The 14,558-nt window shown below is 52.7% G+C and overlaps 1 protein-coding gene across 16 annotated transcripts in view; it reads right to left on the reverse strand.

The window, feature by feature from the left end:
* Nucleotides 1-14,558, reverse strand: part of NCOR2 (nuclear receptor corepressor 2) — a 163,922-nt gene that overhangs the window by 55,685 nt on the left and 93,679 nt on the right. For 9 of the 16 annotated variants that reach the window (XM_042865994.1, XM_042866004.1, XM_042866000.1 and 6 more), the window contains exons 9-14: nt 9,704-9,770; nt 7,237-7,424; nt 5,070-5,166; nt 4,001-4,179; nt 2,552-2,606; nt 1,020-1,118 (exon numbers count right to left, since the gene is read on the reverse strand). In XM_042865994.1, the coding sequence (XP_042721928.1) occupies nt 1,020-1,118; nt 2,552-2,606; nt 4,001-4,179; nt 5,070-5,166; nt 7,237-7,424; nt 9,704-9,770 (685 nt within the window). The remainder of the gene's footprint in view (nt 1-1,019; nt 1,119-2,551; nt 2,607-4,000; nt 4,180-5,069; nt 5,167-7,236; nt 7,425-9,703; nt 9,771-14,558) is intronic. The other 7 variants (XM_042866009.1, XM_042866007.1, XM_042865999.1 and 4 more) reach the window with 3 other exon arrangements.

Consider the following 14,558-nt stretch of genomic DNA (forward strand, 5'->3'; position numbering starts at 1 on the left):
CTTGTGACAAAGGACAATCACCCCTGCAGCCAGGGACACCTTGGGATGGTTTCAAATACCAAAGCAGGAACAGTACCTGCTGGTGTAGCAGTGGCCATGGGACACAGACCCTGCAGACCGCCTCTCCCCCTTCACACTTGTTCCTTGCTCAGCTTAACATTGAAAGCAGAAGGAGCTGTGCTAAACGTCTCCACTGCTAACAAGAAACAAATGTGGCCTCATGTTCTAGTTGCTGTGATCTAACAAAACAGACCCTGGTAAACACTATAAAAATGTACTGGAGGGAACCACCCTGGGTTTGCTGGGAGAGGGACTGGATAATCTAATAGGGTTTTATCCATCACTAATGTCTCTGAAAAAAAAAGAAGGGAAAATTGGGCCCTGTCCATGACATTCGTCATGTGCTAACTATTCTGATGTCTTAATGCTGCAGAAATCAAACTGGAGCAAGGCTACCTATCTGTCTCCCAATCAGGATCTAGATCCAAGTGCTGCTTTTTATGGCCATGCAGCACGAGGAGCTGTTTATGTCATGGTGATATGGGACAGGACAGTTTTTCCATTCCTATTCCCACGTTATCCAGGGAGATGCCCCGTGCCACCCCCTCAGTAGGTGGACAGTGTCTCACTTCACCCAGCTGGGGTAGCACAGCTGTGCTGAGTTTCACACCTAGGCCCTGGGACCCACAGGTTCATCCAGTCAGCCCCACGCAACTCCTGACGCATGGTCACCATTTGCTCCAACCCCTCTCTCCAGCATCTTGGCTTTGCTTTTTCAAGCCACTGTGACCTTGGCACGAGGACAGACAAACATCAACTGCCAGAGCACAAACAACTGCCAGAAAACAGCACGTTCTGAAAGGCTATGCAAACAATCACAGCCCACTGCAGCTCACAACCGTGATCTCCATTTGCAGGTGGAAGGAGAGCTGGGGATGCTCAGCCCCAGGCTGGCACTAAGAACACGTGTCACCACACCTCCTGAGGGACAAGGTTTCCGGGCACTCCTCTGCCCTTACCTGGCTTTTCCCACGCCGCCGGTAATTCCTCCTCACGAGATTCTTGTAGTTCTCATTCTTCTTGGTCAGGTAGTAGTACAGGACGCAGTCTGCCACCGTCTGCAACGACACGGGCAGGTCAGGGAGCGGAAGGCTTTCAGCAGCAGCATTCAGCCCCTGCCATCGCCAGATCCAGTGCTTCTGAAGGGCCGCAGCCAGAGCAGCTTCCCTGCGTCACAGCAGCGCTCTGCCCGCCAGCCGAGGGGGATGAGGGACATCGCCCCGCGCTTCCAAGGGACAAAACGGGGCCTTTCCCACAGCAGTGCAGAGACGGGGATGCAGAACAACGGGAGCCTTGTGCTTGGAGCAGAGCGCGGGGCCAGCCCGGGGCAGGGGGCAGGGCTGACCCCAGATGACTGTGGCAACTAAAAGCAGAACAAGGAGAGCTGCCTGTCACCCTCTGTTGCGGCGGTGCTGCGCACAACCTGCCACGCGGCTGTCAGCAGCCGTTACTTCCAGCTGCTGAGCTGAGCCCCGCTGCCTGAGTGCCTCCGAGCCCCATCAAGCTGCAGCTCCCGTGGCTCTGAGTGCTGGGCTGGGCGCACTGGGGAGCCGCTATGGCTGGGATGCAACTCTGCTCCTGCCCACGAAAACCTCCCCTCACAGCGTGGGCACCTGAACTACATCCCCACGGAGGGGCTCAGTGGCTGTGTGAACAGGACCAACCTGCAGACCCCCACATCCCTCTGTGCCCGGGCACAGGGCTGCGCTCTCCCCACCCTTATGCAGAGCAGAACCATTTGCAGCAACAGATTGTAACTTTTAAAGTGTTAATTGGATGCCTTTCTAATCTAGCCCTGATTATACACACACACACGAACACAAAAACTTACAGTCATCTGTTCCAAGGGCTAAGATCACTTTTTTTTTTTTTTTAATGCAATTTAAAAATCTATTAATTCATTGCATTGAGCCATACTTTGCATCTCTCTCCAACTGGATAATAGATGTGTTCTGTATCATAATTACAGCCTGATTTACAAACGAGTACAAATAAAATTAGAAGACATTTTACAGCTTGGAACACAGGCTGGATTGTGAGCATCATCCAAGTCCCAACACTTTCAGCGTTAACAAGTGAGAAAGGCTGAAACGAGCCTGGTGCCTCACAGCATGCCCAGCACCACGAGGCTGCTGCCGCAGTGCTGCTTTGGACAGGAAAGTTGAGCTCTTACAAACCATCTCCCCAGGCAGAGACGTGCACGGCCAGAGTGATTTAAGCTGGAAGGGACCTCTGAGCCCAATGCCCTGAAAGCAAAGGGCTTCCCTGCCTGAACAGACACTGCGTGGATGAAATGTGGCACGAGATGGGCAAAGGAGGTGACTACAAGGACTAGAGAAGCTACGGCTGTTTCTACCACCTGGTCCACCTCCACCCTTCCAGGTTGGATCCACCCAGGACTTGCCCATATGGCCTGTCCCACAGAAGGCACGTGGCCTTGCTCAGAACAGGACCAGAATGTAAAATCAAGGAGAGAAAGCAGAAAGCTTACCTTCCTGTCCAGAAAGGAGGCAATCAGGCCAAAGTTCTTAGGGTGCTGCATGAACCTGCGGGAGCAGAAGGACAGGGTGAGCGCAAGCACCAACTCTGACTCAGCTGCTGGCTGGGTGGGAGGCCAGCTCCTGAAGGACCTGTTGATTTGGGAACATACTTGGTGCTGCTCAGCATCCCAGGAAGATGGAAAACTGATATTTAGCCTAACAGTGGAGCTGGAGTTCTGATGGGCTCATGTTCACCACAGGATGGCAGAGAGCAGGGGGATCATAAGTGCCCAAAAACTGTCTCTGCTCGACCCCACGGCCACCAAAACATGCCCTGAAGACAGGATGGGCCCTGAGTGGGAGGAGTGGAATGGAATGTGGGCAGGACACAGTGAGCAGCTCAACCAGAGTCACTGCTGGGGCACCAAGCTGGACTGATTCCAGCACGGAATGGGGGTCGTGGGTGATGGTATGAGGTTGGGGGCACGAGGGGAAGTGGAGGACAGCAACGAGAGCACGATGCTCGGGCACTTAACAGAGGACAGTCTCTACTCCAAAAAATGCTGCAGCCTTTCTTCCTTCAAGGGTTCTGAAGGGCAAAACTTATCCAAATATAACACAGACACCCAAGGGAGATCTCCCAAGACATGTGAGTGAATAAATAAGAGGATAACAAAGGAGACATCAGTAATGCTAAGCACAAAAATTGTAATAATGTTTTTTTGTTTTTTTGTTTTTTCAAGCAGCTGGGCTGTGGAATCACATCAGAGATCTTATGTGCTGTGCTGTACATGGCAAGAACCAGGGGGCTGATCAAAGCAGGGGGTTTTCAAGACCATGTTATCAATTGCTCTGAGCTACCTGAGAGCTGCGATCCTTTGGCCTTGTTTATAGCTCCTGAGTGCCCATCTCCCTCAATTAGTTCTGTGAGAAATTCTTCTCTATTTATGCCTTGAGCTCCCATCACCCACAGTAATGACAGAGAAACCACCATGCACAGCAGGATGCACGAGCTGGGTGTGGGTTCTCCCAGCTCCATTAGCCAGGCATGGCCCGTGCATTAAAGACCAAATAATTAGCCTTTGCGTCATTTGTGTGCAAGCCTGGGCTGTTTGGAGTGGTGCACTTTAAGGTTAATTAGCAGTGAGGGCTCTCCTCTACAATAGGCTTGGAATTGGTTTGCTTATTTGCTCTTTTTTGGTCCATCTCGGCAATTCTTTACTTCAGCTGCAAGCAGGAGCTGCTGCGAGCAGGAGAGGGAAGGCAGGTCCTGGCACTGAGTGTGAGACTGCCCTTGTTCACACAGAGGGATCCCTGGGCTCCTCTGGGAACTACACACCATCTCTGAGACCTTGTGATTCTGCAACCATCACACAGCAGCTCAGCTCAGCAGGCTGTGCTGCACAGGTCACATCTCACCGCTCGCAGGGGCTCTGCTGCGAGATGTGGGCTGCACTCACTTTTCCCGGAAGGTCTCCTTCTCCTGCTCGCTCCACATGTTCATCACCTGCCGGTCCTTGTAGACCTTCATGGGGTCATCCATGAGGCCGTTCATGTTGATGAATTTAATGCGCTGCTGGTCAGCATCGTAGAGCATGGGTGGGATGACGGCGAGCTGGCGCATCTGCTTCTCCAGGTTCTGCAGGGAAAGCAGAGAGAACAGTTGGTCAGCAGCACGGGCCCGAGGGAACCCATGGGGACAGATGTTCGAGAGGAAAGGACAGGTGGAGGAACAGGAGAACTGAAAAGCAAGCACTAGGCAGCTTTATTGCTAGGGTAATTGTAAATGAAATGCTGAAAGAGGCTATCGCCATCAGCTAGGAAGCAATTAATCTTACATTCTGAAATAAAAGGCTTTAAGATACTGTGTGGAAATGCCTGACTTAAGGAAAATAGCTCCTGCCCACAGTGGGAGAGGAATCAAAGCAACAGAGGCACGGGGAGCAGCAGCCCTCCTACCCAGGGCCATGTGGAGGCCCGGTCCCCTCTAACTGCCAGCATCATGCTGAAAGCTTTCTGGAAGGGGGCAAGGACACTGCCCATGTGGCACCTGGCTGCTCTGAACACCCTGGGGGGTGTTATCCCGTCATGGGAGGACAGAGGCACAGCTCAGGGCCAAAACACTGACTCTGATGAATGCAGAAAGCCCTGGCTGAAAGCTGATGTTCTCGGCCATGGCTGGGAGACGGAGGCTCTCCCCTCCCAAGTGAAACCATTCACTGCAGCTCGCCTCCGTGCCAAGAGAGTGGAACCCTTGTGAAACCAGATCCAACTGAAGCCAAGGTCATGGGGATGTTTCAAGATGAATGGAGCACTCCCAGAAGACGTGGGCCAACTGGCTCATGTACAAACCATTCATTCCATAGGATTCCCCAGTGTCAGGCTGCACAGCCCATTCAAAACAAAGTGAAACAGAAAAACCTCTCCACACGCCAGCCAGGGCACCAGCCCTCTTCTCTTCCCATTCTCTTGGCTTCCTTGGAGCGGAACTAGGGGTGAAGGGGGGGAGGAAGGAGAACCTGGTCTCACCTCTTGCTCTGAGAGCCCATCGATGATCTCCGACACCTCGTGCTCACTGCGTGCAGCCGACATGGAGAGCCCTCCACTGCCCCTCTGTCCTACCCTGCTGGGAAAGGGCAATGGGACACTCAGGAACTGATGCTCCACACTCCATGACACAAAGCACAGCTCTCACTGTCCCTTGCTCGTTACCTGTGCCGGCAGCCACCTCTGCATCACTACAACACAAGGACCCAACCATACCCTCCCACACTTTCTCATGCTCACTTCATCACACAATGGTGACAGCATGAACGTATCTGTGCTAACAGGGAGCAATCAGTGCCATGCCATCACATCTGGTATGCAAATGCTGCAGGAACATTTAAATAAAAATCACCCATTGGCATCTATCCCCCCTCCAGCATCACCACACATCACAGCCACACAAATTCAAGCTTTCCTTACTGAGCAGGTGCAAGTTTAAAACATTTGTCAGTTCCATTTCTCCCCTTTTCTTCATGATAAAATAAAGCCTCCAAAGAGGAACATTTCACACATCCAGCTGCTTGCAGGGCACTGGTCAGGGATGGTGGACACAAGACAAGACAGACACTGCTGCGGAGTCTGCTCCCTTCTCTATAGCCCCCGTATAGGAAAGAAGGGGACAGACTCTTCAGCAGAGTTGGTTGTGACAGGACAAGGGGAAATGGCTTCAAATTAAAGAGAGGAGATTTAGATTGAGAATAGGGAAGAAGTTTTCACGCTGAGGGCACTGCACGGGGTGCCCAAAGAGGTGGTGATGGAGCTGTGGGTGTCCCTGTGCACTGCAGGCGCAGTGAAACCAGATGCTCTTTGGGGGTCCCTTCCCACTCAAACGGCTCTATGACTCTGCACACAACAGGTGTCTCTGGGCTCAGATGGAAAGGATGGTGAGTTTTCAGCAGGAAGGGTGGGAACTGTCATCCAAAATCCAGGAAGAAAGCTCTCTAACCCCACTGTGGTGTTAGAAAGCAGCATTCCTTCATTCCTCACAATACATACCAGGTGACTTGACAATCAAGCGTGTGCTCTCAGAGTTTAAATTCTACATTTAAGCAGTTAAGACATACATATGCAATACACTAGCATATTCATTTTTTCCCCAAGATCTCATTAACATATTCTAATATCCTTCTGGGCAGGTGTAGTAGAAGCCTATGGCAGTCTTAGACTACTTAACTTTCTCCTCATTTTTCCACCATCAGTTTCATCACAGTGACTTTTGGCCAACCTTTAGCTGTTTTTCCCCAGCTTGGCAAATTTCCATCACTTATTATGCCATAAAGAATAACTTTCTTTCTGAGTGCACTATGACCCCAAACAATACATGTGAAATCCGAGGAAAAAGCCCAAAGTTATCTTTGCACCTGGTGGATGCAAAGATAAAAGCAGTCTATTGTGATTCCAGTGCTTCTGTGAAGTAGGATTGTTGAGAAAAAACAAGGCTGTTCACACATTAAGGCAAAGCTAAACCCAAAAGTTTTAGCACAAGCGCTCATTGATTCCTTTTGGAAACTAATATACTGGCCCTTGAACTAAAACACTGCTCCCTGTTGCTAAAGCAGCCTCTATCAGGATCACAATATGACATCTCCTCTTGGCAGGAAACGATGTGACCTCAGATGTGCTTTAAATATGAGGCAGAAAACAGACGGGGGTGGCAGATAGGAGACAGCTCTGTCAGTGAGGCGCTGCTCCTTTCGGTGCCTGCAGCCAGTCCTACAACCTGCAGACATCCCTTCCCTCTGCCCATGTTCCATCAGAGCACGGGTGCGTTTTAAGCCACTGACATGATGAAACCCATCCGCACACGACGTACGTCTCCACTTGAGCCCAGCAATGAGGAACCAATTAGCGCCGTCCCACTCAGGTGGCCAGGAGGGAGCTGCCCCAGGAATTCAGCAGCAGCAGAGGAGCGGGCAGCCGCATTCCTGACATTTTTCCTCCTCTGGTGGAGCTGAGCCGGGCCGCCCAGGGCAAAAAGCAGCCAGCGACTCTGCTGGCTCCTGCGCTCAGTGCAACTGCTGGTTATCCACCTCGAAGGGGAGAGATGGGACTGACGGCCATCCAGGCCCGTTCCTCCCACAGACCAACCCCACACCCATCAACAAACAAAAAAGAAAGGCTGTCCGCTACCGGCTCAGCCCCGTCCTACCGCTTCTCCTCTAACCTCTGCATGCGCTCTTGCAGTTCCCGCTGCTTCCGGATCTCAGGGAATTGCTTCTCATAGTATTCCCGCACTTTGCTCTCCTTGGCACGGCGCCGGGGGTTATTTTCAATGCGCTCCACTTTCTTTTCCCAGGCCTCCATCAGCTGGTCATAGCGCTGGCAGAACTTCTGTTCCTGGAAGGGCAGAGCAAGAGGGAGCTCAGTGCTGTGCCTGGGCAGGGCAGCTCCCCGAAGTCCTTCCTGACGGCTGGCTGTGCCGAGCGTGAGTCACGGTGCTTCCAGAAACGCGGTTTGTTAGGGCACAGACATGCTGCGGGGTCTGGGACCAACCCAAGAGTAAATACTCAGTACAACCCATTGGGTGCCCTTGGGCTTTTCTCTCCCAGCCCAACAGCTCTGGTACAAGGACTGCCGCCCAGCATGGCAGTGCCCTCCCACCGCCCTTCTGCCATCTTCCAACATCCAAAGGACCGGAGGAACTCCTCTCCAGCTACAACCACAGCTTGCTGCTCTGGTAACAGAAGCAGAGCTGTCAGCACATCTCATCAGGTGCACAGGGAGCTCAGACACACCGCAGCCTGCTGTTACCAAAGCCCTGAGTGCAGCCGCCCAGCCATTCGCAGGGATTTGCTCCCAGGGACGCTGTGCTCAGGCTCACCCCCACAGGCTGGAGTTATAGGAAGGAAAAGCTTTCAAATGTGTGCAGAACCCTCCTGCTGCAGGCAGGGACACAATGAGATTCCACGGCCCTGAAGGATTAGCTCTCAGATGCTAATGTGGGGTTTCATGCTATTACCAACAGCGTTGCTGGGATGCAGCACGTGCTCCGCATGGCCCTATCATTACTGCCATTATCAGAGCTCACAGGATGCCTTCCACGTTAGCATCGCTTCCGAACACTTAAAACAAAACACTGCAGGTGGGTTGGAGCCCTGAAAACATCCGAGGTGCTGCAGTGCAGGGCAAGGAGCAGTGAGGGACAGATCCCACCTACATGGGACCCTCAGTTCTTCAGGGGATGATGTTGGGGGAAGTAATTAAGCGCTTTCAAAACTGATTAATGCTAAAGCCCTCGTGCTGCTGCACGCAGGGACACAGCACAGCTCAGCGACACGAGAGATCCTGCTCAGCCCTCACACAAACACAGCCAGCAAACAGTGGGGATTTTAAGGTTTCACTCTGAGTGAAGCCAATGCCTTCCAGGCCCCAAAGCCGGAACTGAAAGCAGATGGCGCTCTGCAAAACAATCAATGGCAAACCCCGGCTGCTCTGCTCACCCCGCAGTGCTGCTCTGAGGCTGGGCTGGTTTCAGCAGCGGGCAACGCTCTGCTGGTATGTCAGCCACTGCAGCAGGACAGTGAGCTCCCAGCTCGGCTCCTTGTGCCACCAGCCCCTCCATCACCCCAGAACTTATGGAAAGCCAAACGGGAGCCAAAACGCGCGCAGCTAAAAGCAGCAGAGTAGTAACACCGCCGTAGCACTGAAGCAGCTTGCAGGCGGTGCTGAGCCCCAGCCCTCCTGCAGCCCACGCTCCCGCAGCTCTGGGAACAGAGAGGCAGCTTGGTGAGGAGGAGAAGGCAACAGAAGGAGCCAGTCTAACCCCTGTGCAACCCGCACTGTTCTGTTCCCCTGCTTGACGGAGAGAAACACTTCATGGCCAGAACCGCTCCCTCGCTACCCTTCCCTCCCTGCAGCATCACCCCTTTGATGGCAATTAGAAACTGCTGCCAGGCAGGCTGGTACAGCAGGAGGGATTCCTGCAGGCTCCTCATGGGGAATGGAACCCGTGGGGCTGCCCCAGCCCTGCCCGGGGCACCCCAGCACACAGAGGGCAGGAGCCAGGAAGAAGGGCTGGCACAGAGACAGGCTCTGCTAAAAATAGGGGCTGCTACAAAACAGGCAGAAAAATAGCTAAGTAGACCCATTTTACAAACAGAATCAGCAAATGCATTCACTTTGCAAAATCAGCAACCTTCTGTTGCCTATTCTGTAGAACAGGCAAAATGCTTCCCTAAACTGAAAAATCCCCTTTCAAGGGCACTGAATCAACTGGCTGGCAGAAATTCACCTATTTTGCATGACAGACGACTTTACTGTGAGCCATATTTTAGGACCCGTGCCCTTGCAGCCCAGTTAAACCTTTTCCCCCAGCTCCTCGATATGCACAACAGAGCAGCTCATTCTGAGTTTAGCACAGTAACCAGTCGCTTCCATCAGAAAACAGCTCTTGTTTGGTTCCCTTCTAGCTCCCACAAACCACAGGACGCTGATCTCAGTGCATGCAGCAGGACTGGGGACCTCTGCTTTGTGTCCAGGGGAGATATGGCAAAGGAAATGCAGTGCACCAGGCAAGGCACTGGGCAGATCTCTGCTGGAAAGTTTTCTTTTTCTCTCTGACATAATGAATTAAGCTGCTTTATACTTTCAGAATAAGGTATAGGGGAATCACTTACCCACTGTTTGCGAGCATGATTTCTCCTCTTAAAGTACAAAATTAACTTCTTCCGCATTGCCTGGTTTCTGTAAAAGAAAAAAAGATGAGATCCCATTACAGAGCCAGCTAAAACTCAGCACTTGGCTGCCCTGGAGCACAGAGGGGCTCACAGAGCAGTTTCCACCTTAACCTGGAGCCACAGCAACCCCAGCACCTGGGCTGCGGCAGGGTTCCATCTCCTGACCTCTGTGCCTAACACAGCTGCAAGGGAAGCAGCTGGGAAAGCCCAGCTGTGTGCAGAAGTGTCCTGAGGAGAGAAACCAGCCCCAGAACCACAGCCAGCCCAGCCCTGCCCAGCACTCAGCTGCTTCTTCTTTTGACTTTTTCAAGAAAGCATGAAATAACCTTTCAGAAGAGAAAGCAGCAGGATGCTGGGAAGGCTGCACAGCTCTGTGTGAGCCTGACAGCTGCGGGTGTTCCTGTTACAGCAAGCAAGTTTCTAGGTGAAAGGTAGAGGCCAGGGACGAGGGAGTTTCCTTAAGCCCTTCATCCTGATTAGCGCCTGAGCCACAGCATGCAATTAGCAACCAGCTCAGCGGTGTCGTGCAGGCACCTTCTGTGGGATTTAGCAAAAGGGAAGCATTCCCTCACCGCTTCCTCAGATCCGCTGCTTCGCACCCTTGGAAATACACGCTCCTCCCCCACTGACCCCCAGCCCCATGCAGCCCCAAACAGGGCAGTGTGTGCAGCTCCCCTGGCACAGCGGCAGCCCTGGCTTCATGAGGGAACTCGGAATGTCACAGGAAGTATTCAATCTTTACACTTCAATTCTCAGTCCTGGTAACACCGTTCAGACCTGGAAACCTTCTGCTTTCCCCTTAGCTATCAGAGGTACCAATCACACGTGGAGTCTCTGCAGACCGTGCTGCACGTCCATTCCCTTTGACACTGATGCGCAAGCAGACCTTGCTTGCCAGGTGGGGCTGTAGTAAGTGGGCTCGGGTCTCCTCCTGCCATGGAGAACTCCCACTTGTGGCTGAAACAGGCCCTGCGCTGCCCAGCTCAGGAGTGGGGATACGCAGCCCCCCAAGCTCTCCCAGTTACCAGCAGTAACTGCAGACCCCACAGGTGTGCTCCTCGGCCCTGCAGGTCACACTGGGATTCATACACAACGAAGTTCCAAGCAGGGGCTTGGAGATCAGATCTTGTCTTTTAATTCCATTTCAGAAATCAAAGGGGCACTGATCAGCACAGGGAGGTGAAGGGAACAAACAAATCAGTGCATGGGGCACATGCAGCTTTTGCTCTTTTTATTTTTGGTGGTGTGTTTACAAAGGACCTACTGTTGTTCTGGGCTGCACCGCAAAGATCAGAAGCTGTTTCATTAGATGCATTAACAAGTATCACTGCCAAAGGCTTCTCTCTGCTGGATCACACAATGCTGTTCTCTTTCGTCTCTGTCCATGTGGCACATCCACCGAGAAGCCACAGAGCAGCTTGGCAGGCTGAACTAACTTCACCACTCAGCTCTGAGCAAACTGCCCATGACAACAGGCACACCGATGCAGGCAGACCCCAGCACTCTGCCAGCACCCACAGGCAGCCCAACAGCACCCACTGCCCACTCCTGAGCCCACCTGAGGGCTCTGCACCCAGCTGAGTCTTGGGTCCCTGTGTCCTGTTCTGCCAGTGAGAGCTCTCCATCTCCAGAGCTGTGGGGTGCTGCAGCAGGCAGCCCTCCTTCCATCCCACAGATTGCGTTCCAGGGCTTCGGTTCTGTGCAAGTGAGCTCCAACAGAAGGCTGTGCCCAAAAGACACATTCCCATTGTTTGCTTGTTTACCCCAGTTCAGATGGAAACTCTGCTGGAATGATGCTAATGGTGGTAACTTCAGCACAGCTCAGATGGGTGCACTTTGGCTGACACAGTTCAGCTGAAATCCATCAGTGGGAGTGCTCCTGGGGAAGGATTTGGCCCTGGAAGGGGCAGCTTAGCTCAATCAATACCTGTCCACACAGGAGCAACGTGGAGCTTTGGCACAAAACTCATCAGCAGAGGGGAGAGCAAGGGAAGAAAATGAGAAGCTTTCACACAGCTGATGCATTGCCTTGAGTTCTGCATCGTGGCTGACCTTGAAAGTGCAAATACAGGCAAAGATTTAATGGCTCTGCAGCTGCAAGTATCAGGAATACCTTGAAAGCCTCCGTGTGTTTACCACTGTGAGGGCTGAAGTAATCAAAAAGTGAAAGGATTACAAACAACAACAACCCCCTGCTAAGAACCCTAAATGTTTTCCCCCACTATCTTGATGGTTTTTTTTGCATAAGGTCCTTTCAAAGGTTAATAAAATCCTGGTAAATATAAATAGGCTTCACAGTTTATCTTGCTACACGTGCTGCTGTTACTTAGAAACCATTTGCAGCGAGGTTAACTCGGGCCACTTGTCTCAGAAGCGCACGCTGTGCTCCCCGGGCACATCAAGCAGCAACACAGAATTCTTGCAGCACCAGGAAGGCAGGGCTGCGTGCTGCTGTCCTGCACAGGCACACAGAGCAGAGCAGCAGGACGGAACGCTCATTCTGTGAAGTGCCAGCTGTCCTCCAGCAGCCCATCCGGAGCTGATCCAGCTGCCTGCATCCTTCATCTCCCCACCTAGGCACACAGTGAAGCGTCCCATCTGAAGACCTAGCTGGCTCAGAGAAGCCAAATGGCCTGCAGGCAGAAGAGGAGGCTCCTTACATAAAGCAACAGTGACTCTCGGGGGCAGCTTCAAGTACTGCTGTGCTGCAGGAGATGCTCATGTCACACACGGGTCGGGCTGTAGCATCAGGTCCTGGTTATTGGTGGTGCCACACACGGGATGAGCAGAGCTGGGATGGATGGATATGTGGCTGCTGGAAGCTGGTGGTGACGGGGGATTCTTTATCCTGCAGCCCGTTTTATTGGGCACCCAGGGTGGCAGCAGCTCTCGGGAGGCACATCGCCCACTTTGGGTCTGGGTGGATGAGCACAGCCAGTCTCCAGCACCCTGACCTGGAACAGGGTGAGCCCAATCTCCGGGGGTACCAAAGGGGTTCCTGGGACAGCCTCCCCAGCGCTGCCCCACGAGCAGCAGCAGGCAGAAGCAAGCAGAGGCTCAACAAGTCAAACAAGCCAGAGGCCCAGGCGTCACCTGCCAACAGGAAGCAGGATCCAAGTATCTGTAATTCGGGGTGTGACTGCGAGGACTGCACGTCCTCACATACCTCATCCTCCCCCCACTGACCTTGCTCATAGGTCACACACCTGAGCACTGCTCTCAGCACCCAAGCAAAACCATCTCCCACGCAGAGCAAAGCAAAGGGCCGCCATTGCTTCCACCTTAATCGCCTCGGCGCAAGGCTGCCGCTGGTTTTTGGCTTTCACGATGCAGGCAGCCAAGGAGAGAAGCTGTAACTTTGACTTTCGAGATACTTGGCTGGGCTCCACGTGAATTGCTTGGCTGTGGTCCTCCTGCAGTAAGGACACACGCATGCGTGCCGGTGCGGTGCGTACGTAGGTGCGGGCGCTGCCAGGGGCTGGGATAAGGCTCCCGAGGACACAAAGGCCGGTGCACTGCAGCACACCTGGCCCTGATCGCCTGCAGAGACCTTGGGCCGGCGCAGGATGAGATGAAAGGAAGTTTGCTGTTTGATCACAACTAATCATGGGTATTTAATTACACAGGAACGTCTTTCATCGAACAGCCAGAGCAAACAAAGCACGGACCAAGCCTGCAGAGAGCTGTGGGGAGGAGGCCACCAGCAGCTGGCAAAGCCATTGTAGGGCAAGATTTATCGTGTAGGAAAGGAACGGGAACGGAGGAGCCTCCTGGCAGCTGGAACCAAACAGTGCTGCCAGCGGGGCTGCGAGCACAGCATGCCCATCCACCTGCCACCAAGGTGCTCCCTGCCCCCCGGCAGCAGTTACAGCCGCAACCAGGCTTCATAGCATAGGTTGGGCATTGGTTCCCATCCTCTTCAGCACCTATAAGCTCAGGAGCACTGCAAGACAAATGCTCACAGCCCCTGCGTCCCCTGGGAGCTGCGCTGATGCTGTGAGCCCAAGCTCCTCACCGCAGTCCCAGCAAAACCAGCCTGTGGTCTTGGTTAGAGAAACGAGCAGAAGGTTGCAGTGTGTCTCCATCGTTTAGAAATTCATCACAAGGCATTACTTCTGCCCTAGCGTGTGCAAATAGAGAATAAAAGAGATGAGGAACCTTGAATGGGATGAGCAGGGAGCTGCTAGGTGAATTTCTAATGAGGAAAATGTCTACAAGCTGTAATAAAAAGACCTGAAAGAGAATGCATTAGTAATGACAGGGTTTGGAGGAGCATTTGTGCGACATGTCAGGCTTCTACTATGAATTCAGAGGCAATCCAATGCTACTAAACCCCCTAAACAGTCAGTAATGAAAAGATGACTTAAATTTGCCGAAGTGACAAGTGATTTGGAAAGCTGTAGTTAGCAGCAGATTTTCAGAAGAAAGCTGCTCTGCTCTTTTGGGAAAACGGGGAGAGGCAATTCAAAACAAAAATGGGTTCTGAAACCCCTAAACCTCTCTTTAGGCTCTGCATAAGCAGGCTTTCCCTCCCCAGAAAAGTGTGCTTTTTCAAGGTTGAGAAGCTCCTATTTTGCTTTCAAACCCAAATCTCACAGACCAATTTCAACATGACTGCTTTATGAAGGGGAGGAGAGCCCTCTGGGGCTGTTTTTCATGGCTGACCGGTCAGGAATCTGCTGCAGCCAAATGAAGGCCCCCTCTGAGAATCCCTCCCCAGGTAGGCAGCAGGTAATGGATGCTGCTCTGTGAGCAGCACCGTGTCACTGCTCAAACACTTTGCAGAGAGATGGTC

This window comes from Lagopus leucura, unplaced genomic scaffold (genome assembly GCF_019238085.1).
Source record: "Lagopus leucura isolate 7727_CA_CO unplaced genomic scaffold, USGS_WTPT01 Super-Scaffold_806, whole genome shotgun sequence".
Taxonomy (NCBI): domain Eukaryota; kingdom Metazoa; phylum Chordata; class Aves; order Galliformes; family Phasianidae; genus Lagopus; species Lagopus leucura.